Genomic DNA, 25,681 nt, shown 5'->3' with positions numbered 1-25,681 from the left:
GGTCACAACTATGACCCCTCATAGAGGGAGACAACTTTTAATTGAAGTTAGTGTTATTTTTTTCCCAGGATGGGACTTAAGTGCATCTTTCATTTTTGACAATATGTTGAAATTAGAAAATAAAGAGTTCAAATTAGATATCCAGGGAGTTCAAGATGTTTTTATTGGTTCAAGATTTGATCAAGACGAGGAAGCTCTACGGTTATGGGCCCTTTACCCTCCTAACAAAAGACAAAAAATCATTGATATGGATAAGGCCGTTGGGCACATGATTAAATTGAAGGTAGGTGAAGTGGACCCTGTTATAACAGCAAATATGGGTATTGATCTTTCACGGTTTAATAAAGCACAATTAATCAAGGTGATAAAAGAGAGAGATCAATATAAAGGTTTATATGAGGGATTGCTAAGAGGAGGAGGTCAACCACTGCCAATTATTCATGATGGATCCCAAATCAAAAAGAAATATGAAGAGTTATTACAAGAAAATAAGAGGATTCAAAGGAAAATTCAATGTGTGAGATCAGACACTTCCTCTGTATTGCTAACAAACAAATTTAATAAATTGTTGATACCTCTAGGAGAATTTTGGATTGTATATCAGAAGAACATGGACACTACCCTGTCCCATCATTAGATCTACAACAGGTTGGGAACATTGCAACATGATAAGAGGATGGCAGGTGCTAATAAAAAATCGATTGAAGAAATACAGGGTCTTATAGATGCACATGAAAGGTTTGGAGAAGAATTGAAGAGTGAATTTGATGAATGTAAAGAAATAACACAGTATGGTTTTGTAGAGTTGACAGATCAGAATGGAGAAATCAAGGATAAAGACAAGTGGCTCTTAGAATGTCAGACCCTTCTCAGTGTTTCTCTTGATGTTGCTCATTCTGATGGTTTGGAATTGACAAGGACTATGGAACAGATGGAAAAGTTCATCACATGGGAGATTGTTGTTAGGGACCTAATCCATGATGCAGACACCTATAAATCAAAAGAATACTTGAACCATATTCGAAAATGTGGCGAGGTCCTTGGAGATTAAAATTATTTTAAAACATTGCAAACTGTTGTTTTCAAGTGCTTTTATGTACTGTGTCCAGTAGTTAAGTTAGTTTTAGTCTGTTAGGATAGTTTTTAGGTAGTTAGTTTCTAGTTAGTTTTTTGTTAGTTTTAATTTTAATGAAAGGGTATGTCCTTTCATCTTCTTACTGAATCCTCATCCATATATAGAGGATCTTTTAGGAAAAACATATGACATAATTTCTTTATAGTTTTTATCAAGACAATCTTTCATGCTTTTCTTATGAAGTCGTTGTCTGGAAGTATCAATTTGGTGGATGATACATGCAGAAATCAACTGGTTTAAGTATTATATTTTCAATATAAAGATTTAAGTGTTTTTATTTCATTATGGTATCTATCTTTCAATTGAATTTACTATTTCCTCAGATAAATTTATTTACCTAGATTGTTTCATTGTGCAGTCTTATGTTGTTGTGATTAAGATTGATTTTTTAGTTTGAATATCAGTTTGGAGGATTGGTTGACAAACTTCAAATTGTCTTATTGGTCTTTCATAGTAAGGTTAAATTCAGTAAGACTAACTGGATGTTATATTTTAATTGCAACTCATATAGAAGCCTTTGAAATGATGGTTTCATTTCATTAACAAGTATTGAAAAATGTCTTTAAGGTTATACGTAGAAACTCTTATTTGAAATGGTATGAAATCAGTAAGGAATTAAGGCAGTGGTCTTTTGTTGATTTTATATATTTGAATCAAGTATTTTTCAGAGTGAGCTTCATTAAGGAAATATATTTCTAAATCATACAATTATCATTTTATAAACATTCATTTACAAGTAATAGTTACAGTTTTTCAGATAATAAAATCGGGTTCAAGAACAATTGTCATCTTGGAGCTATAAGGTTTTCTAAATTTGCTATAGAAACGTTTCACACCAACAAAGTGGATTGGGTGATAAAGTTTACCTGCCTAGGTTGAGCGAAGCCTGAAGTGCAAGGGAATTTGGTCTGCAACCATTCCCGTTTATTGGCCAAGACCGATTGAGAGATCATTAGGAGAAGTAGCAATACTCTGTGATTTCCAATCTATGGTTTTGGGAACCAACACATCCCATGCTTTATAATATACATATATTCACATGTATGATCCTTGTTCAAATCATGCCTTAAATATATTCATGAAATTATATTTTCTAATTTTTTTTTCATTCTATTTCATTCTTAATTGGTTTGATAACTTGTTATATGTCTACAAACTATTGTTATCAGAATTGTGAAAGAACAGGTTGGGGAGGATAAATATAATATCAATATCCAGGTTGCTTGTACTGAGAAGGCTCTGAAAAGTTTCATGAACCACAGTCTTGAGGTCCTAAAAAAATTTTCACAGAATATGAATGCCTTGGTGGATCACTTAGAGAGGAAAAATCAAGATAAGAACTTGGTAATCATTGAAGATGCACCAACCTCCAGCTCCACCCATCAAATTTCCAGGTGAAGGACTAGGCTAAACACCACTGAGATGGAGACCAAAATGAAAGACATCCAACTAAAACAGGAGAGCAATGATCTAAGGGAAGCGGCCAAAGCGATGATGCTATTGGTTCAGAATGCTGAGGAGTCTATAAAAGTGTTCAATTGATATGTAATGCTAGGTTTTGGATGCCAATTTCTTGTTGGCTCCTTGCTATCTTTTTGTCCTAGATGTTGGTTTTTGTGTTGGTCTTTTGCAGCTGTTTTGTCTTGTTTCTTTCATGCTCATCTTTTGTATTGTAAGCGGGTTTTGGGTCCCTTAAAACCTATTTTTTCTTAATCAAAAACAAATTTGATTGATAAAGAGGGAGAAACCAACCTAGTGGAAAGTCAAAGAAATGAGTCTGAAATTGTTGGACTTGAGAAGCACTTTAAAAATAAAACACTCTCGAGGTGGGCAATTATTTTTAATACAATGTTTACTGTTTTAAGTTTGTTTTATTTCAGTAGATCTTCGTATGGTTCATTCTTTTCTATCTTCCATTATCATGCTTATTTGATAACTTTGGATGTACCTACCATGGGAGGGAGATTGATGCTAGTCCACATGGTTGGATCTGAGAATATTGGTCAATCTGCCTTTGCTAGGTTTGAGGCAAAACTTCAGGTATTCCTTTTCCTTATTATCATCATTCATTGTGCACAACATTTTTATATCTAAGGTCAGATTGCAGACATCCATTTTGTAATTCAGATATTTATAACACAAGCATATCACACACACAAAAGCTAAATGAACGTTACTGAATAGAGAATTCCAAACCACAATATTAGAATTACATCTCCTCCAAAATGATATTTCTCTAAACTTAATAGAACCCGTACATCTAACTTTCATCTCCTCATTTGGTGAACGCTTTAAATTTCTTTTGAAAGATGCCATGCACTATATATACATATTTCTTTAGTTAATAATTGCAGAATTTATAGCTAAAATGCATATACTTTTATTTATTTCTAGTGTTCGGTATCACTTTTCTTTGGCAATCATCAAGGAAAGATTAATGTTTCAAGGTTTTGAATCACTATTTTTGGCAAACATCAGGATAAGTTTATTAGTTTCTAAGGTTTAGATCACTTTGCTTGGTCAATCACAAGGATATTTTGTTATTGGATTGGAGAAAAGTTAAAATATATATACAACTAATTATTTATATAGTTTACATGATCTTTTGTTGCCCTAGCATGAAAGATAACAAGAATTCCTTGTATTTTTTTTATCATTTGAATTCATTATCGACTTTACAACTAAATCTAGCCTAAAGTTCAACTCTCATAACTATTTGGGTTGTTAAGATGTTTTTATATTTTCACTACCTATGTTATACAATTGGGAATTATGACCCTCACATTCACAATTCACGGCCAACATGTGCCTTAATCAATACTCAAAATATTCATATGCAAACCCAAATCATATAAATAATAAATGTCAAATCGACCTAAACAAATCAATTCAGTCACCTAATCAGTGTCTCCTACTCCCTAATAGATAATGGGAGATCAATTACACAATCTACAATATGCAACAAACTGCTACAAACCTTAAAAAATGAATCATTAGCTCACTACATCATGGCCATGGATATTGGAGGATCCTCTTGGAATGGTTTAATCTTCTTAAATTACATTCCATAGTTGAACTATAAGCTTTAGTAAACACTCTTGTCCAAGAACTCCCACACCATGACTTGACCAAAGGTAACTTAGGTAACTTTATCAATCACAAACATGTAATGAAATTATAGAAGTCCTTAACACCCAAGGCTGATCAGAACATGAATAGACTCTTCAAGCTTTTCACCATGGTTGTATATCCTAATTCGCCATACGAAGTTAGATCTATCTCCCCTTACAACCAAAATGCAACACTTTCCCACCCTTACATAGAAAACTATTCAACTCTAACTCTCACGTGCAAGCTTCTATCATGTCCCCGCCATGACAACTAGACTCACACAATCTCTAATAAGGGAAAATTGTCTTGTTTCAAGACTTCACAATTTTCTATAACTCAAATCATGCCCAAACATCAATCTAACCCTTTGTTAATGCAAAGAATGATATACACAGCAATCAAGGTATATATCATTGTCTTTGAGGAGTGGTCATATTATCAACTAAGGCAGCAACCTTATTATTAGTGTTGCAATCTCAACCTTAGTGGAGCAGTGATCTCTATTGTGTGTTGAAAATTGTAGCTAGCTCGATACCTGACTATTGAATTTTAATGTTGTCAATGACAATTAAAATTCCTATGTATTACCTCTCATTCAATCTGAATCATACCCCAAATGCTAAAAGTGAACCAACAAGCACCACAGTAATTGGCATGCATATTTTTTTAAATCAATCTTCATCAGAATTCCAACGGCCGCACAACTTTTCACCAACGGCCCAACCGTCGGATCAACAGCATCCTTGTCGATGCAAAGTTTCTAGCAGGCATTGGAATTGCGACACCAATTGAAGAAACATCCGACGAGGATGTTGTATGTCTGACGATACTTTCTTGTCGGACGGTTGTCATAGTTGTAGAATTCTGATGATAACACAACTTTGTACCGACGGCCAAACCATCGGATCAATAGCATCCTCATCGGTGTAAAGTTTCTAGAAGGCGTCGAAATTAGGATGCCAATTAAAGAAACATCTGACAAGGATTTTGTATGTCCGATGGTACTTTCTTGTCGGACGGTCATTGTATTCATAGTCGATGCATATTCGTGGTGAGAATCGAAATTCCGACATACATCCGATGATATTTTTGGTTGGAGGAGCGGTCATGACCGTCGTCGGAAGAGTTTAGGATGTAGTTGGAATTCTGATGTTAGATGGCATCGTTGGAATGTTCGACGATGATTTTTTTGATGGCTTCATTTGTCGGTAGTCCAATGAAAAGTAGTTGAAATATCGATGATAGGTCGTCTGAAATCAGCCCCAAATGTACTAGTGAGTTACGACATTTTTAATTCTCTGTTGTAAAAATTAAAAAAATTCAAAGCATGCATGCAACTTTCACTTAAATTAATTTAGGTTGATAAATTAATCTTGCATACATGCAACTCTCATCTAGATTAATTTAGGTTGGTAAATTAATCTTGCATACATGCAACTCTCATTTAGATTAATTTAGGTTGGTAAACTAATCATGCATTCATGCAACCTTCATCTAGATTAATTTAGGATGGTAAATTGATCTTGCATTCATGCAACTTTAATCTAGATTAATTTAGGATTATAAATTCATATTGCATACATGCAACTCTCATCTAGATTAATTTATGATGGTAAATTAATATTGCATTCATGCAAATTTCATCTAGATTAATCTAGGGTGGTAAATTGGACAAGTTTCACATAGATTAATCTAAGAGGTCAAAGAATCAAAATTTTGATGGATTAATTTTGATGGTGATTTATAGTTCTTGAGCCTCTAACATTGTTGGCAACTCTGTGACAAACGCAAGTCAAAGTTTAAAGTGCAAACTCCTAATTTATTTGCAGTCAAAGCATTATACTTAAAACACTTATTTGTGTTTTGTAGCTTAGAGAACATTTCAATTTCTAAAGGTTAATGAAAAAGTGTTTTCCAAGTTTTCTTTTAGATGTTTTGCATGCTCTAACCTTTAGAGGGCTTGCCTCCTGAGTAACCTATAGGGCTAGGTGAGAGGGAACAACCCAAGTGGTAATGGGCTAAGGCCAAGCTTTTCCGAACCACTATAAATAAATGTGTTTGTGATGAAATTTGCAAGCGACGGGTGCCAATGTGTCATACCGACATAAGTCTCCCTCAGTGTCAGTGTGGCATGTGTAAATTTGTAGAGTGTAACGTCTACATCATCGGAGGCCTCCATAACAGAGTGAAACGCCCCATGTATGGCCACCCAAATGGATGCCTAAACTAAAAACTTTGTGGTTAGAGACCAAAAACCTTCTAGTTGTTGGTACAAGAGGTCGGACCTCTGATGATGTCTCACATTCTTACGGCTCTTAGTAGATTTACAAAGTTTGCCATGGCGAGTTCTCATGAGAACTGATGCTTGGCTCCCCTGGAGAAGTGAGTGTCATGGAGTGGATCCAATGGGGTAAAGCATCTAAGTATCCACTTTGAGTAAGTGTAGTTGGGAAACCAAGTGAGATCCAATAGCTATTGTCCTTTCCAACCTTAAGATTTTTTGTCGAAGGTGAATGATTGTCTTGTGTCAAAGTCAAACAAACATTTTGTCTTTCGTGCTTGTTAAAAGTTGAATCAAAAACTATTCTCACAGGTGGTCATAAACAACCTTGGTTTTCAAAGTTCAAACAAATTCCAACAAGTCAAACACAAGTTTCAAATCAAAACAAAGTCCAAACAAAGGTCCAAATTTTGTCCAAGTATTCATCCAACATTTCAACATGGCTTGTCAAAACATTGGAAATCCTTGTTTCAAAATTCATGTCACTTAGGTTAGGTTTTGCATAGTTCAAACCCTAGGTTTTAGGTCACATAGACATTACCTTTCATTTTAGCATCCTCATTTTGCACTTAGGTTTAAAATCACTTCCCTAAGTCTTCATTTCATTGTCATACCCAAGCTAGGTTTTCACTTAGGTGACATTTTTGCATTATCATTGTCATACTAAAATTAGCTCTTTGCCTAGGTTGCATTTTACATTTCCAAAGTCATTGGTCCTCACATATCCATATCACATTGGCTTTATCATTGCATATTCCAAACCCTAGTCTTGTCTTAGCTTGATTATGTCTTATCATTTAATATCTCCAAGTCATAATAAATCTTGACATCATTTTCATATCATATTTTGGGTTCATATCCCTAGGTCATTGTCATTATAATTGTCCTTTTGCATTATAGTCTCAAGATTTAGTTTTTCCAAACTTGAAAATTTAAAACTTTAGATTAAACCCTAAGTCATTGTTAGGGAGTCTTGACCTTGTCCAACATTTGTCCTTTTATCATAAACATCATTTTGTCAAACCTAGCTTAGTATTACAAGTGTATAGGTGAGACATTGTCATTTTGTCCTTTGTCCTTTTAAGGGTCACATATTTAGGGTTGCATTTTAAAGTTTGTCCAAATCTTCAAAAACAACAAAAAACATAGGTTGCATTCCTGCCCCAAGTTGCATGTTCATATCCCAAAGCCATACTTAGTTGCATATCATTGTCATTCCAAAAATTCAAAAAAGACAAAAAAACATAAGTTGAATTGTCAATAACCTAATTTACATTAGTTGCATACATCATCCTTTAAATCAAAAGTCCCAAAAATATTGCATAGTGACATGTTTATTGAAACAAGATTCTAAGATCCTATGATGCAACTAAGTTTATCACATCAATCGATGATTGGACCAATGAATAACACAATGCAATCAGTTTTAATCCAAGGCAAACATAGTTTTATCCAACCCAACAAGGCAATATCAGTCAAACATTTTATAATGAAACATGTATCCAAATACGAAAACTAGTGGAGAAACTAGCTCAAGAAAAAGAGATCTTGGAACAAAAAGTGAAAAATAATGAAAAGATTAGATCCTAAATGTCCAAAATATTTCAAAATTTTCAAGGTCCAAACCCAAACTTTGAGCCAATTGATGTAAAAGCTCTTATCAAACGATCAGACATACAAATTCTCATCTCTCAAATAGATATTTTGAAACAATTTCAAGCAACAAACACAAATTTCAATCAAGTCCAAAATCAAAACTTGTTCAATCAAATCTCGAATCAACAACATATCCAATAGAAAAAACCAATGGTTCAACATATCCCACAACAACAACCAGTAGTTCAACATTTCCAACCAACATAGCCAATGGTCCAACATGTCCAACTAATACAATCAACTATGAAATTTCAACAATATGCTCAACCAACTACAAAATATCAATAATTAGTTCAACCAACTGTGGAGTATCATCATTAAATCCAATCAACATGTCAATATCAACATCTACAACCAAAAATTCAAAAACAAGATTTGTGACACACCAAGCCAAATTTTAAACATGTCAAACCAATTCAAAAAAGTCCCAAAACAAGTCCAAAATCAAAACCTTGCAAGGATTCAAGTGCATCTCCAAAGAAAGGTATCTCTATTAAAAATCTCTTAAAGAGAGTCCTAAGTGATTTTTCTCAAGAAGATCAAAATCATGTACCTATGTCTAGCAATGGCCCATCCCTCCATAAAAAAATTGACTCTCCAATAGCATCTTTTGCTACACCTTTTGAAAATTTGAAAGAACCTCCCATATCATCCTCATCAAATGATACATCAAATAATGCATTCTCCCAAGGGTTGTCTGCAACAAAAATACAAGATAATATATGTCTTTATACCAATCCCTTGTACTATTCAGAAATGACAGATCCAATACCACCATGTGCTTCATTTCCCATCAAACCTATTTCAAAATAAGTCATTCAAAGCCCATTTCCCGCATGTCAAAGAATTGATTCCTTGCTATAATCCCTCATTTATATCCAAAGTCCAACCCCATGTCAAGAGGATGATTTGGAGCATAAAGAAATAAGTCTTGAAATGGATCAAGATCAAGACCCTAAAACTTTTCTATTGCATACTACATTTGACCAAGATCTCATTTCCTTTGATGATCCCCCTATAACTATCCATCCTATCCAAAATCTCATTGACATTCCACTTCCTAAGCAAGATCAAGATATCCCTTCCATCATTTCTAATGATCTCATTGAAAGTCAAGAGCAGAGTACCTTTAAAGAGGAATCTAATGATCTTCCTCCTTGTCAAGATCAAAGTATTCTTTTAGCTTCATGTCCACCACAAGAAGCTATTATCCATTTATATCCTCTACAAGGTTCCTTTTTCCCTCCATCCCCATATCCTAATCCTCCATATATGCTCCAAAATCTCATTTCCTTTGATGACCCCATTATTCCTCCAATTCCATCTCATGAAGAGCTTGTCATTGATCCTGATCCCCCTCATGATTCTAACATGTTGGTGCAAGATGTTCATGAATCCCTTACATGTACAATGGGTTCCTCCACTTTGGTCCAATTTGATCCACTTCATGATCCCATCATTTTTTTATATTAGATCCACCTCATAATGGACTCACATCTTCTTCCCAAAGAAAAGACTATCCTACATGTAAAAATATTTATAAAGGCAAAGGGGTAAACCTTCATGAGCAAGAATCCCTCCATGTTAAATAAAATCTTAATGGTCATGGCTTCAGTGACGTTCCTCAAGACGTTGGTATCCCTCCATCAAAATCCAAATATATCCCTTCCCCTTCATCCCTTCCATCCATTTTAGGTCCTTATATCCCTTCATCCCTTATGCAAGGTCAATAAAGGCACACACCTTTGAGCACCTTCTATCAATACAAAATACCTCCATATCATTATTATCCATCCATACATTCCTTTCCCTCTTGAAGCAATCTGGATGCCAATTATAAAAGTCATAAGTCCAGCAATCCACATGCATTCAAGCATCAACATGTCCAATCTAATCGACATGTCAAAACAAAGAAAAATATGATCCAAAAAGAAAAAGAAAAATCCAAAAGGCCACAAAGGCCCATTGCTCAAAAAGAAGAAAATTCAAAAGCTATATGGGTTCCTAAATCTCTTGTGCAAGCAATGCATTCCAAGGGACCACAAAAGCATGAAAAAATAAAAACAATGTGGGTTCCTAAGCAGCTCCTTAAAGCACAACAATATAAAGAAGAATCCAAATTGGTATCCAAAATTTCTATTCCTCCATTCAAACATTTCAAATATATTCATCCATTTCCTCATTCATCCATTTTGGGTCCATATGTCCCAAAATCCCTAGTCTTTCCCCCATCAAAATCTCAATATCCAAAATCCATTTTTCCTCCATCAGTCTACCACCCCTCAAGGTGTGTGCCAAAATTGATCTTGCCAATATTTCCATCCACTCAAACACAATTCTTCCAATACCCTATCCATTATCCAATGCATATTTTCCATCCTTCCATCCCTCTAATCCAATCTTTTGTATAGATGTTGGCCTTGGTCTGATATAATTTCTATGGCATGATCCTACCAATGTCTTTGAGCATACTTTTAATAGTCATGGTCCATTGCAGCACAAATTTTCAAGGCTACTATCCAAACACCAAGATGATTGAATCTTTCCATCCCCTATCATGTCTCCATTTTCTGCTAAAAAGTCAAACAAACAAAAAAGAGTAAAGAGAAATAATTCATCCTCTGGTGAAACCCTGGCAAACAGGCACCTTGGGAAAGTGCCATGATGAAAACCTAGAAAACAGGCATCATGCGTAATCTATGAACTTCTTGCATTCCACACTTGGGGGCAGGTTTCATTATCCTATCATCCCTCATGTCCATATTCCCTTTTCCACCTTTGATCTTGACAAGGCTGAGGATCTTCATGAATATCATGCATCCTGTTCCCAACTTTTAGTCTACCATAGCTTTTGGTCTTTATCCATTGGCTTATCACAACCTTTCATCCATATTCCTTGACTTATTGCAACCTTCAGTCCATATTCCTTATCCTATTCATGTTCATTATCCATTCTTGATCTTGGTTGTCCTATCCATATCCTATGACTATCCATACACTCTATTTCGTCCCTTGATCTTGATCTGACATAAGGACATAAAATGTAAACATGGTTTCAAAAACCTCTTTAAATGCTCCTCATGCCATGTCATTTCTTTACATTGTCATATCCAATCCCCTATCCCATCGTGTGATAACCCTTGGAAATTGAATCTGCTTTGTCTCTGTAATAAATGGCTTCCATTTTCCCTCTATCCACCAACATTTCAGCAAGATTATTTATCCATTCATCATATTCCTTTCCTTGTTAGACACTGGGGGAAAAATCACTAAAAATCAAATAAAGTCCTGAAAAAATAAATTAAAAAATTGAAAAATGACCTAAAATAATCCCAAAAACATTCATAAAACGTCTTGAAATAATCCAAAAACATTGTAAAATGTCCTGAAAAAGGTACAAAAAATCAAAATGTTTAAAAAACCCCTAAAAATTGGAAAACATCAAAATCTAAAAACAATCATTTCATTCCATCAATAAATTGGACATTTTGTATATGGACAGACATCAGACAAAAAAACACAATAAAACATTGTGCTTAGCAAATCACACATTATCAGATGAACTGTTCAACCAACCAAGCATTCAAATTGATTGAACTTGTCCTATTAATTAGCAATATCAACATCGGTCCATTCTCAATATTATCATGGGTCTTATACATGGTGTGGTATACTTGAAACCAGACTGTGTCCTGTCTTAGACGGGGTACTGCATTCCTTGAAACCAGACGGCATGATCATCCTTTCAATAAAACATTATCACTTTTGACAACAAAGATCAAAATGATTGTTTGACTTGTTTGAATTGCAAGTCTTATGCTTTTATTGATTTTTCTTGGATCATGTTCCTATGTCGCTTGATGATGTCACTGAGTGACTTAGAGTGGTCAGGATGGCTCAAGATCATTTTTGTTTTGTTTTCTGTTTGCGAAATATTTCATAAATTTATGGGGCACGTATGTCTTGGATTTCTATGATAAGTGTGTTTTCTTTGTGAACGTCGCACATACCTCGACCCTTGACACGCGTAATGTCTTAGGATGGTTGAACCATTCCTTGTCTGTAATGTGTCTTTTTTATGCAAAGATTGCATTATTGCCCTGGCCTTCATTACCATGGTGCGCCGCATCCGTTTTGTCATATCAAATAAAGGTTCTCACCTACTATTTGCATTTGTGAAAGCAATATTTCATCACACTAATCATTCTTCACTTCTCACTTGCATTTCTTCTAGCTAACATTTCTTCTATCCCATCAATCATTCTCATGCTATATATTCTATCTGATTAATCGATAATTTCTTCATTTGGTATCAATCACCCCTTTTTCTACAATCCATTAACATTCTTCCCTTCTTATTAACATTTTTCTCTTTCATCGTGTTTTCTCTAACATATTCTTCTCTTCTTTCGAGAGATCGTTTATTTCTTTCATACATAAACAATCTCTCGAGGGGGCATCTTACCTCCATCCTGTCATCTAGTGGGGCATGATTTCTCAATTTTTTCTTTGAAACAATGCTCAGAATCGCATTGTCTCAAAGAGGGGCAAAATGTTGACACTAAAAATTGTCCTAAGTCTTCGATGACACTTTTCACTAACCTTTTTCGTCTAAACTGATTAAATAGTTTTAATTATTTAATTAGTACTAATATTCTTCTAGTTTCCTATAATTAAATAATTCTTAATTATTTAATTATTGTGCTTCTAAACTATTAATTAAATAATCTTCATTATTTAATTAATATTCATCAATATCTCTTTCTAATCAATTAATCTTGATCTTAATCAATTAATCCTAACTATTCCTCTTTGATTAAATAATTCATTTAATTATTTAATCCCTTATCTTCTCATTTGCTTTCTTCTATCTTCATCCTTCCTCGAATGGCAGCTTTGTTGTGCACCCAATCTCATCTATTGATTATTTTCAGTCTCAAATCAATCTTGGCCATCCAATCAATCCTAATTTTTCTATAAATTGAGCTCTCATTGCTCATTTTCAACAACCACATTTCTAGTATCCTTACGATGTCAATTTTCTATCATCTTGCTTTCAAATATAGTTGCTTTGTAGGTGAGATCCACAACAATTTGAAGGAGAAAGAAGAACAATGGAGGTCAATTGAAGGAGATTTTGTTTGGTTTTCTTTTCTTGCTTACATCTTATCTTCAATGAGAATAAAAAGGTAGGTAGAATAAAATATAAAGCATATTACCCATATGAGTGGGGATTTTTATTTATTCCAAAGTATTTATTCCTCAAATACATTTAAATCAAACTATATAAATAAGGCATAGACTATAAATTAAATAATCTAAATGGGAATTAACCATTAAATAAATCAAAGCTCATAATGCAATTAAACATTAAAAACTAAATAAACTAAATAAACTATCAACAATAAATAAACATAAATAAATAAATATCAAATAAATTATCAAACCTCAAATAAGGATCAAACAATAAATATTAAATAGATCTTAAACAACATAAAATAAATAAACATTAATTATCAAATAATTGAATAATCAAAAGCCAATAATTTAATATATTAAATTAGACATTATTAGCTATAGAATCACACATCAAGGATCAAATAATTAATCTAAACATAATTTAATCACATAATTAAATAAACTAGCACATACTACATACTCACGAAGCCAAGAAGACCAAACTGACTGACTAACATGGCAGATTACGCCACGACACTGACAACTCACAGTAATCAACTTAGACCTAGAGTAGGTGAGGGGAACTTGTTTCATCTCCAAACCACTTATGCCATTAGGATTAAAGACACACTTAGACCTATGGAGCCAGGTGGAGTCAATGTCTAGTACCTGCAAATCCTGCAACCACAAAATGATAATACATCTATACATATACATATAAGGCAAGCAAGTGATAGAGATTCGCAACAACACATCCCGCTCACAATGAGTGATGAGACGTTGTCTCTTCCACGAAGACATACAAAACAATGATCAAACACTTCATACAAACATCTCATCATATACATCCATAAAATAGGGTTGGCACATCTATAATATCATCAAATGCATAATCCATCATAATCCATCATTACAGTGAGGCATGTAAAACCACCAAGCATATGTATATATATAAAATCCATCAAATCACATGATAAATAATTATAGTACTATCATCCATAAAAATCATCAAAGTAGCATAAGTCCACATACATCAAGCATTATAATGAGTAACTGAAACACCATAGATTCATGATCATAATCCCAAAACATCATAAAGAGTCTAAATAGGTCTATCGTGCATAAGATAAAATTCAAGTCAAGGGTGGACACTACATCTTTGGAGGATCTTAATCCTCCCAATCTTGATGGGGAGTCTTCTTCCACTTCAGATGGAAATAATGATGATGAGGATTCACATTTCTCTCATAGTCATCATTCAGAGGTTGATAATTATCCCCAAACTCTCCAGCCTCAATGCCTCTTTGGGCTCAACAAACATTTGATTCAGCAAGAGATTGTCTTGATGATCCATCAGATACTAGAAGAACAAGGTCACAATTTGAGAAGGCTCCACATCTCTTCATTGCTTCAGCTTCTGATCCACAATCTTTTCGAGAAGCTTCAGGTGTTCCCGAGTGGGATGCTGCAATGCAAGAAGAGTTTAATTTTTTGGAAAGGAATCACACATGGGATTTAGTTCCTCTTCCTAAGTGAAGTAAAATTGTTTGATCCAAGTGGAACTATCAAACAAAATTTGCAGCAGATGGGTTGGTTGATGAGTATAAGGCTTGCTTTGTACCAAAAGGTTTTTCCCAAGTTCCAGGGGTTGATTACTCTAAGACTTTTGCTCTAGTTGCTAAGATGAATTCCATCCAACTTGTCCTTGCTATAGTTGTATCCCATCATTGGGAAGTTCATCAAATGGGTGTGAAGAGTACATTTCTTCATGTTGACCATCAGGAGGAAATCTACATGGAGCAGCCATAGGGGTTTGTTCAAGATCCTTCACTTGTGTGTCGACTTCGAAAGTCTCTTTATGGCCTTAAATAGGCTCCTCGGGCTTGGTATGCCAAGATGGACTAATTACTTTTGATAATTGGTTTCAATCAGTGTCATTCTGATTCAAACATATACATTCTGTAGCAAGATGATACTCTCACATTTTTGGTTCTTTATGTTGATGGCTTTTTTATAACAGGGAGTCACTCATCCACCATCAAGGCAATGAAAAATGCTCTACATGATAGATTTTTTATGTCAGGCTTGGATCTTCTACATTATTTCTTAGGGATTGATATCACTTAGTCTTCTTCAGGTATCTTCCTTGGACAACCCAAGTATGCACTTGATATGCTCTCCATATTTCGCATGGTTGATTGTAAGCCTGCACCTACTCAATTTTTATCAGGGGTCAAATTTGAGGCTAAGTAATCTTCACCCTTGGTTGATGGCACTTTATACTGATAGCTTGTTGGGAGCCTCATCTACTTGACTCATACGAGACCCGATATTTCATATGTTGTGAGCTTGGTCTCTAGATTCATGCAAGAACCACATGAGTTGCATTGGAAAGTAGCTAAGCGGATTCTCCACTAAATTAAGGGTACTCACAATTATGGAATTCAGTATGCAGCAGGCGTGGATATTGACTTGGTGGGATATAAAGATTCAGATTGGGCGGGTGATTCTCAAGATCGCAAGTCTACTTCAAGGTATTGCTTCTCACTTGGTTTTGGTCCAATTTGTTGGTCGAGAAAGAAGCAGTCTACAATTGCTCTTTCATCAACAGAGGTTGAGTATTAAGGGGAAGTTAATGCCACCATTGAGGCTATTTGGCTTTAAAATATTCTCACTGAGTTTGGCATTCTAATAAGAAAGCCTACCATCATCTTTTGTGATAACCAAAGTGTTATACAGATCTCAAGAAATCCAGTTCATTGTTGGAATTTTCAGATTGTTGGCATTTTCCATATAGATTGCATTAATGATATGTTATCATTGATGTCAATTGAACCGGTGAATGATATTCATGATATTGTTGATGTTATTGTTGTTATTGCTATTGTCTTGTAACCGGTATGATAAACTTTAAGGAAGATGTTGTAAACCGGTAAATGGTAGTTTGTAAGTTGAATAGGTGTAAAGGGTTAAACCTTTCTATGTTATGTAACCGATAAACCCTACCGTTTGTTTTCTGTTAAACCCTAACCGATCAAGTTTGTTGGTTTAAGATCTAATATTGAGCAGTAATGATGGAGACACATGTGATCATTGAATGAGGATTAGTTCAGATTGATTTAGCACGTTTGTTATCTTGGAAAGGAGAAAAGTGGATTGCATCTAATGCATAGCACGTGATGAGTTACAAAGTCTAATGAAGCAGTTGGAATTTTCTTTAAGAATGTGAAGAGATTGTTATGATTTCTAATGGTCAAGATTGTACCGACTTGTTTGTAATCTCGATGATGAGAATTATGTTTTTGTTGTGTTACCGACCTAGTTGATTTGTATTTAAGGTCGATGATATTATTTTGTTAAGTGTTGGAAAATTTGACAAGATTGGGAGAAAACCAGTTGAGTGTGTGGTTGCCTAATTGGTGGATGGATCTTCAGTTTGAGTAAAGGCAGATTGAAGCTTAACAAGGATCTGATCAAGCAGATGTAGTGCTATTCAGACAGATCAAGAAAACCTATTGTTTTCTAACAATTACAGCAGAAATTGAAATCCCCTAACCGGGTAAGCTCTAACAAGCTTGGTTACTTTTTAAATCCTCTAACAAGGTTGTCCATTAGTTTGGATTCTCAAATCCTCCAGTGAGGTTACTCCTAATAGGGTATTGTTCTTTTCATCAAGGTGTGTGTGTAAAAAGTGGAATAAGTATCTGTAAGTTGTAAGACACAACACTTCAATTAAGTCGTTACATTTATGGTTAGACAGATATAAGCATGAATAATAAAACCATAACAAATCGACCAATTGCCTTCTAAAATATGTGAGTCTAGACTTTCTCTCGGATTTGTATAAGCAATACCAGTGACTAGACTACACCAAAAAAAAGAATTTAATCTATATGAGCATGATATTAAGCTAAATGGATGCAAGGTTATGCTAGATGGATGAATGGTAAGCTATATGAATTCAAGCAATCATAATTGAACTAAATATGCAAAAAGAAAAGCTAAGATGCAATAAACTCAAAAAAAAAGCACAATATCTCTAATGACTCCAGAGCAAAAATTGCATAATAATAATAAATCTCCAGGGTGTTTTGAATGAGAGATGAAGGTTGAATTTATAGAGAATCACAAGAGAGACCAACGGTTAAGATCAATTAGCAATTAGTGGTTGAGATTATTCAAGAAAAAGCACAATTTTGGATAATTGAAATAATTGAGAGATCATATTCAGTTAACCTTGAAATAGATTCCAATTATAGTTTGATTGAAATGCATTCAGATTATAAGTTTGAGCTTGCATTAGAGATATAATTCAATTAATTCCATGCACTTGAGATGAAAATAGGTAATTCCATGCATATTCTTTGATTTATTCAAGAAAAAAATCATTTCAATGCAACTGAATTTATTTTCTCAAAAGCTTTGAGTTCCAATTTTATAGAATGATTAAATTCTTTTAATTGCTTTTCTGATTTCAAGTTATCTCAATTTAGAAGAAGAAATAATATCTCAAGTTTGATTTCTCTTTCAATTCAATTCTTTTATTTTATTTTTAATTTAACTCTTGCTTTGCATATTGATTCCTCTTTTATGATAAATTAATTCTTTTTTATGATTAATGGCAAATTTATTAATTAATTAAATATGCTAGGATATTTAATAAATTAAATAGGATAATTGATCAAAATGATTTTCTTGGAATGATTTAATTAATTAAATAAATATTTAATTAATATAGAATAATTCACTTGTCATGTGACATTTAATGATTGAAAAATTAATTAATTGTGTGCTCAAAGTTGATTTAATTGCCTTTGGTTAGGACCTTGGTGATGTTGTCGAGATTAGGGGTCCAAGGTTTAGGTGACCATTTTTTGGGTATTACATTTGCCCCTCTTTGAATTAATGTGCGAGCAGTGCGTTGGTTCAAAGAATAGTTGATGTCTAGGAGATACCAGTTCTGAACTTGATTGATCACAAACCAGATGAAGAGCGAGGTGTTTAGCTTATTTTGAAGCGATGAAACTGAATAGAGTTGATTAAAGTGATATCGATCCCGAACTTGATTGAACTAGGACCGATGAAGAGAAAAGATACCAAAATTGAACTTGATTGATCAAGAAGCGGATCTTACAGATCTAGAACTTGATTGAACTAGACACAATGAGCGAAGATAAAAATTGATCTTGAACTTTATGGATCAAGACATGATGAGTGAAGACAAACTGTCCAGCTTGATTTGATGCGATAAAACTGAACACCTGCTTAGATTGAGCGTGTGATCAAAGATACTCTTTAAAATTTTGATTGAGTTTAAACGAATAATCATCTTGATGAAAAGCAATGAAACTGACTAACGTTAAGAGACTGACTCAGAAAAAGGCAAATATCAGCTTGATTTAAAGTGATGAAACTGATATGCCCCTAGCAATTGATTTGACTCAGATGAATGAGAAATCTCAATTTGATATGAAGCAATGAAGCTGAGATGCCCCTTAGCGATAAGAATTTGTTTGATTTTCTTTAGTTAAAAAAAAAAATTCTCGACTTTTGATGAAGATTTGAGAATTTTCTCGACTTCGAAGATGTGAGGTCATGAGTATGCCCCCTCGGGAGCGAAATCGAAAGATAGCGAGGGTACATGATAATTATAGGCAATTGTTGGCGATGATAATTATTTGAGCACAAAGATTTTGTCAGAGGAATATTTGATGATTTAGCGATCATTGATGAGAAATTGAGCGCAAATTGAAGAAAAGAATGAGCATTTGATGAAAGTGCTAAGTGGTCATAGTTGTGCGAAATTGATTAAAATAATGATCTCGGATTTCGATTTCGATCCCGAAAATGGAATCAAGACAGGCAAATTAGCTAAGGGTACAATTTCCATGTCCATCGGAGCAAGTTGAAAAATTAAGTTTTGGCTCTATAAGGAGTCCAAGTGTCATTTTCAATTCATTTTAACCATTCCAAGTTTGAAATTTGAAAAGCTCTCTGTGAATAAAAATGGTCATTCTGATCCAAGAGCACCGATTCGAGCGCCACAGACATCATAATCGACCATGGAACTACAAGCCAGTGGTAAGAGACTAATCTTGTGCCTTTTTATCTCATCAAATTTGATTTTTTATTAAATTTTTTGCTTTTTATGACGTTAAAAATTGATCAGTGTCGTTGTGTCGTGCGAGAGGATACTGTGTCTCGTACAACAAACTGTCTTTTTGTGTTTTGTCATTTTTGCCCATTAGATTTGTCATCTAGGACCTCCCCGCATATCGTACAAGTGTTTCCTTGAAAGACCATTTTATCGTGCGAGTGCATTTAGTTTATCGTACAGGAGTCTTTTGTCATTCTAGGTGCATTCCTGACTCGTACGAGTTTCTGCATAGACTATGAAATGTCGTATGGAAAACAGTGAGCATTTTTAAGTGTCCAAACATGAAAATTTGATTTTCTAATTGATGTATTTGGATTTGCATGATGTTTAATTTATTTTGTAGCTTAATTTGGATAATTTTATGATGCTCTATTGTTTGATTCTTGCAAATTTGATTGCCACATGTCCTATTTCAATGTGTTCATCCTCCTATAATGAGGCTAGCTCATGAGTTATCTGATATAAATAGAGCACATATTGACTTGTGTGGGTTTACCCACCTTTTACAGATGTCGGATATCTGTGTGAATCATGGGATGCTTACTGCACTAGTTGAGAGATTTTATTCTGAGCATAACACCTTCCATTTACCAGTTGGGGAGATGACCATCACTCCAAAGGATGTTTACAGGATATTGAGGATTCCATTTGTTGGGGATAAGGTTGATTACGATTCTGCTCAACATCCTAGTATATTAGCCTTGAGATGCATTTTCATGATGAGGACATCCTTACACGGGCTATTAGTTGGGATGATATGATGGCTAGGTAGAGTGAGCAATTTCCCTCGGCATGTGTCTTGGCAGGATTCATTAGTTGCTTCATTATACTGGATACAGGACAGTAGGGTTTCTTATGCGGCTGGGCTAGGATGTTGGAGAGACTTTTGGATTATCCTAAGAGATTAGGGTGGGGTTCTTATCTATTAGCCCACATGTATCATGAGATGCATGAGGTTGTATACAAGGAGGGAAAGAGCATGGCAGCAGGTGTCCTGGTTTTACATATATGGGCCTGGGAGCATATCCCAATTTGTAGACCTATTGTGGATGATGCCAGAGATCCACACTAGCCGATAGTTTTAGATATTCTGGATACGTTACTCAACCCCATCTGGGCAAGACAGAGTATTGGCAATGATAGCTTGATGATCTGATCGTTGTTGTATGGAGACCATACAAGGGTCTTGAGCTTTGGGATGACTAGAGAGTTGTGCGGCGTGACATGTTCATAACTCATCCTCTTATCGGCAGATCGATGACAGTTATTGAGTGATTTGTTGTATCTCAGATCATGAGGCAGTATGGTAGGCCTCAAGGGATTTCACAAGATTTCACTACCTACGCTCGTTATGCAGACGAGGAGAGATGAGGATGGGCCCCTAGGTTGTCATATGCATTGAGCATGTAGGCGCTGGCAGATTTACAATGACTTCGGTGGGACTACCTAGATGACATTGTAGATGCAGGGGTATTGCCCCAGTATAGGGATTGGTTTTAGAGTCATCCCTTTCCTAGATTTACAGATCCAGCTGAGCATGCACCTCTCATAGAGGACTGAGGATGATGACCCTGCACATGCACAAGTACAAGCACAAGGACAAGTATGGAGAGTAGAGGCTCCTAGGCAGGCAGGTGGTGATCCTAGTGCGAGAAGCAATAGGGTACTAGCTAGGGGGAGAAAGAGGTAGAGAGGAGAGGATGGATCCCTTGGATTTTTTGGCATGGGGGTTAGTGGTGCTAGAACGGTAGAGGGTAGAGGAGAGGAGGAGCAAGCAGCTCCTAGACAGGTACGGCAACAAAGGGATGAGCAGGGTGGAGATGGCGGTGGAGATGGAGGTGGAGAGCCTGTGAGGGAGTAGGGGGCCCCTGATGCCGCACGGTCTATGAGATCAAGATTAGTAGGTCAGCAGTCACAATTGAGAGTGGCTCAGACATAGCTTGCAGAGCGAGACCGACAGCTGGTAGAGATAAAGGCAGAGCAAGACACTCTTTAGTGGGAGGTTTTGCACCAGACGAGTCGGGCGGCTTATTATGTTGTGGCATATAGCATAGCAGTTCCTGTAGTGCAGCAGGTTGTCTCATATTCTTAGTATATGGCTCGATCTAAGGGAGCTTGGGCACCTAGGCAGGATGTTGGTCAACAGGCTCCACCTCCTCCACCACCTGGCGATGAGGGAGAGGCAGAGAGATAGATTTTTGTAGCTCTTAGATTTTGTTATATACTCCATTTTTTTGTAGCCCATACGATTCTTGCTCCGATGGGAGATTGTAGATGACAGTTGATATCATTTGTACCCTGAGACTTTTATTTGTACTCCAAGATATTTATGATGATACATACGAAATCTTGGTTTGATTTCATCGTACTTGTGTTGATTGATTACGAGATGTTTTTCTATATGCTTTATTCTATATGTATGCATATTTGTTCAATATGGATGTATGTAATGCAGATGAATATGGATGTTTGTTTTTTTTTCTTTTCATATGCAAATAAATGATGAAAATGAGTAACTAGTAATGCAATTTTTTATTTTTTCTATGCAATAATATGAATGCAAATAAGTGTGTATAATGAAATGTATGGATCTATATAAGATGCTTATGGATGCAGCTAACATCTCAATACCCAAGTACTCGATCGGAGAAATGATGAAAAAGAGAGACCACTTAGCTTAGAAATGATGATACTTCAAACTCTCATTCAGAAGATAAAGAGATCATTGTTATCATGCAGAAATCACTTGAAATGCACAAAATGCAGAATGAATGCAAACTAAAAACTAGTCACTAGATTTGAAATGCTTAATTTTCATCACTGGGTGTTTACATAATGACATCGAGCTGCTAAAGCAGCTAATTTAGCAGCATCAGCTGTTTGATGTTTTGTACCAACTATCATAAATTGTTTTCCTCTTTTTGCTCCATCAAACACAAAATCACAGGCTTCTGATAAAAAATGAGTAGTGTAAGTTAAATTTATAATATGATTATCTTTACGTTCTTTAAAAATGTAAGGTGCCATTTTAGGATTCCATTTTCTGGTATCATGACCAAAATGAACTCCTACTTTTACCATCTCTTTCAAATTGATGTTCCAATTTTTTTTCGTCATTTTTGCTTTTCTTTTTTTACTATGTGTAATATCTACATTCCAATGGAATGGGTTAGATTGCTTGCCATAGCGTACTTGGTACAAGTATTCATTTCATTTTTTAAATGAAATCTAACAATTTGCTTTGCTCGTTTTGATTTTTTCTTTTTTATTTTTACTAGTTTCTTTTTTATTTTTACTAGCTTCTTTTTTATTTTTACTAGTTTCTTTTTTATTTTTACTAGCTTCTTTTTTATTTTTACTAGCTTCTTTTTTATTTTTTGTTTTTTGTTTAAGAGATAAAATCAAGACTTGATATTGATGCTCAAAAAAAAAATCTTCGACTTTATTGATAAATAGACTTTTTTTACTCGTTCTCAAATTCATTTTGCTCCGTTTTACCAAACGGTTGAATCCAGTACCGACAGGTATCATTCCCCCGAGAATAACATTTTCCTTCAAGCCCTTCAACCAATCAATGTGACCTTGAAGAGCAAATTTAGCTAGGACCTAAGCACTCTCCTGAAAACTCACTTCTGACAGAAAACTTTGAGTATTCAAAGATGCGTTTATCATTCCCAATAAAATGGTTCGATAGTTTATTCTTTTTTCTAGAGCGCGATCCATTCTTTGTACTCGTGATAATCCAACGAGTTCTCCGGGTAAAAAAAGACTACCTAGTCCATTTTCCCAATTTTTATTTTTGGACCTGTCGACATCTACAACTAAAACTTACGGCAGCTTGCCAAGCAAAGGCTAATAAAAAAAAGAACAGAGAGATAATTGGCATTACATTAACATTTGGATCAAAAATTGCATAAGCTTCAGGCAATTTGGCAAAAAGGGGATTATTCAAATGAAAAGCGGCATCGTCTAGACAAATATGGAGGTTGAGGATAACTGGCATTTTGATTCTCTGATGAATAAAAATGATGTAAAGATCCAAAAGTATTTTGCCAATCAATCGAATTTCTTCGGCAAGATTAGACTTTTAGTCTTCGAGTTGGAAGGGATAATTTCTTCATAGAATATTTTAACCATTCTGATAGAGAATGACCAATGAATGTATATTCTTGTTTCTTTTTAGGTTCCCCTATAAATATAGATCTAAAGAAATGATCCCTCCAGTTTTTCTATGCATAATTGCATAGCACTAGATAAGAATTAATTAAAATGAAACATTGCGTCAATTGATATTAATTTATTAAAATAAAGCAACAATGGGGCATGGCCAAGCGGTAAGGCAACAGGTTTTGGTCCTGTTATTCCGAAGGTTCGAATCCTTCCGTCCCAGGTGGAACAGTATTATTGAAAAAAGAAATAAGAAGAAAAAAAATTCTTTTTTTCATTGCTGGTCATATGTATAGAACCAACTTTGGGATTGGACACAGTATAAAAGATATTTTAGAAGCACATGTTCCTCCGAAAGGCTTATTAGGATGCGGGCATAAGGGTCTTTACAACACAATCAATAATTCTCTTCACTTTCAATTAGGTCTTGCTCTAGCTTCTTTGGGAGTTGTTACTTCCTTGGTAGCTCAACACATGTATTCTTTACCTGCCTATGCATTCATAGCACAAGATTTTACTACCCAAGCTGCATTGTATACTCATCATCAATACATTGCCAGATTCATTATGACAGGGGCATTTGCTCATGGAGCTATATTTCTCATTAGAGATTATAATCCAGAACAGAATAAGGATAATGTATTGGCGAGAATGTTGGAGCATAAGGAAGCCATAATCTCTCATTTGAGTTGGGTTAGTTTATTCCTAGGTTTTCATACCTTGGGACTTTATGTTCATAATGATGTTATGCTCGCTTTTGGTACTCCAGAAAAGCAAATCTTGGTTGAACCCATATTTGCTCAATGGATACAATCTGCTCATGGTAAGACCTTATATGGTTTTGATGTACTCTTATCTTCAGCAAATGATCCAGCATTCAATGCTGGCAAAAGCTTATGGTTACCCGGTTGGTTGAGTGCTATTAACGATAATAAAAATTCACTGTTCTTAACAATTGGTCCCAGAGACTTTTTGGTTCATCATGCTATTGCTCTAGGTTTGCATACAACTACATTGATTTTAGTAAAAGGTGCTTTAGATGCGCGCGGTTCTAAGCTAATGCCTGATAAGAAAGATTTTGGTTATAGTTTTCCTTGCGATGGTCCGAGACGGGGCGGTACTTGCGATATTTTGGCCTGGGATGCTTTTTATTTAGCAGTTTTCTGGATGTTGAATACCATTGGATGGGTTACTTTCTATTGGCATTGGAAGCATATTACCTTATGGCAGGGAAATGTAGCTCAATTTAATGAGTCTTCCACTTATTTAATGGGATGGTTAAGAGATTATCTTTGGTTAAATTCTTCACAACTAATTAATGGATACAATCCTTTTGGTATGAACAGTTTATCTGTATGGGCGTGGATGTTCTTATTTGGGCATCTTGTTTGGGCTACTGGATTTATGTTTCTTATTTCTTGGCGTGGATATTGGCAAGAACTGATTGAAACTCTTGCATGGGCTCATGAACGCACACCTTTGGCTAATTTAGTTCGATGGAGGGATAAGCCGGTAGCTCTTTCCAGCCAAAGTTATAGGAATTAGACCTAACACAATTCCGGATAACAAAACTTCAATCATATTTTTTTTTATTAAAAAAGAATAGGTAAGGATTAATAGCTAATCTACATAGTACCTCAAATTGACTCGGAATCTCAATCCCTATTGAGGGTTTTATTTTATTTCAAATAAGTCATATACTGCTTAACCCGATGAATAGGACTGAGGTGAAAATAAGCAAAGCTAATAAAAAACCAAAATAACTAATTATAGTAAGCATGGAAGAGATTGATGAAAAAAAGCAATGATTGATACGTATTTTTGTCAGGCAATTACCTCAATTTTTTTATCTAGGAGCAGAAAAAAGAGTTTAAATAAATACATACAAAGTTAGAATGGAATATCTAACAATTGTTAATGTTATGAACAAACATAGAGAGAATAGACAATAAAAAGGTATTATGTTATAAAAAAAGTGAAGATGAAATCTCCCACT

The 25,681-nt window shown here is 34.9% G+C and overlaps 1 protein-coding gene across 1 annotated transcript; it reads left to right on the top strand.

The window, feature by feature from the left end:
• Positions 1–676: 676 nt before the first annotated feature.
• On the top strand, positions 677–25,230 carry LOC131064668 (photosystem I P700 chlorophyll a apoprotein A2-like). Its single transcript, XM_059210344.1, has 2 exons — positions 677–902; positions 23,888–25,230. The coding sequence occupies exons 1-2, from the start codon at positions 677–679 to the stop codon at positions 25,228–25,230; spliced, it is 1,569 nt and encodes a 522-aa protein (XP_059066327.1).
• Positions 25,231–25,681: the final 451 nt, after the last annotated feature.

This window comes from Cryptomeria japonica, chromosome 8 (assembly GCF_030272615.1).
Source record: "Cryptomeria japonica chromosome 8, Sugi_1.0, whole genome shotgun sequence".
Taxonomy (NCBI): Eukaryota; Viridiplantae; Streptophyta; class Pinopsida; order Cupressales; family Cupressaceae; genus Cryptomeria; species Cryptomeria japonica.
Note: the sequence above shows the minus strand (reverse complement) of the source record. Positions and strands in the feature narration are given on the sequence as shown.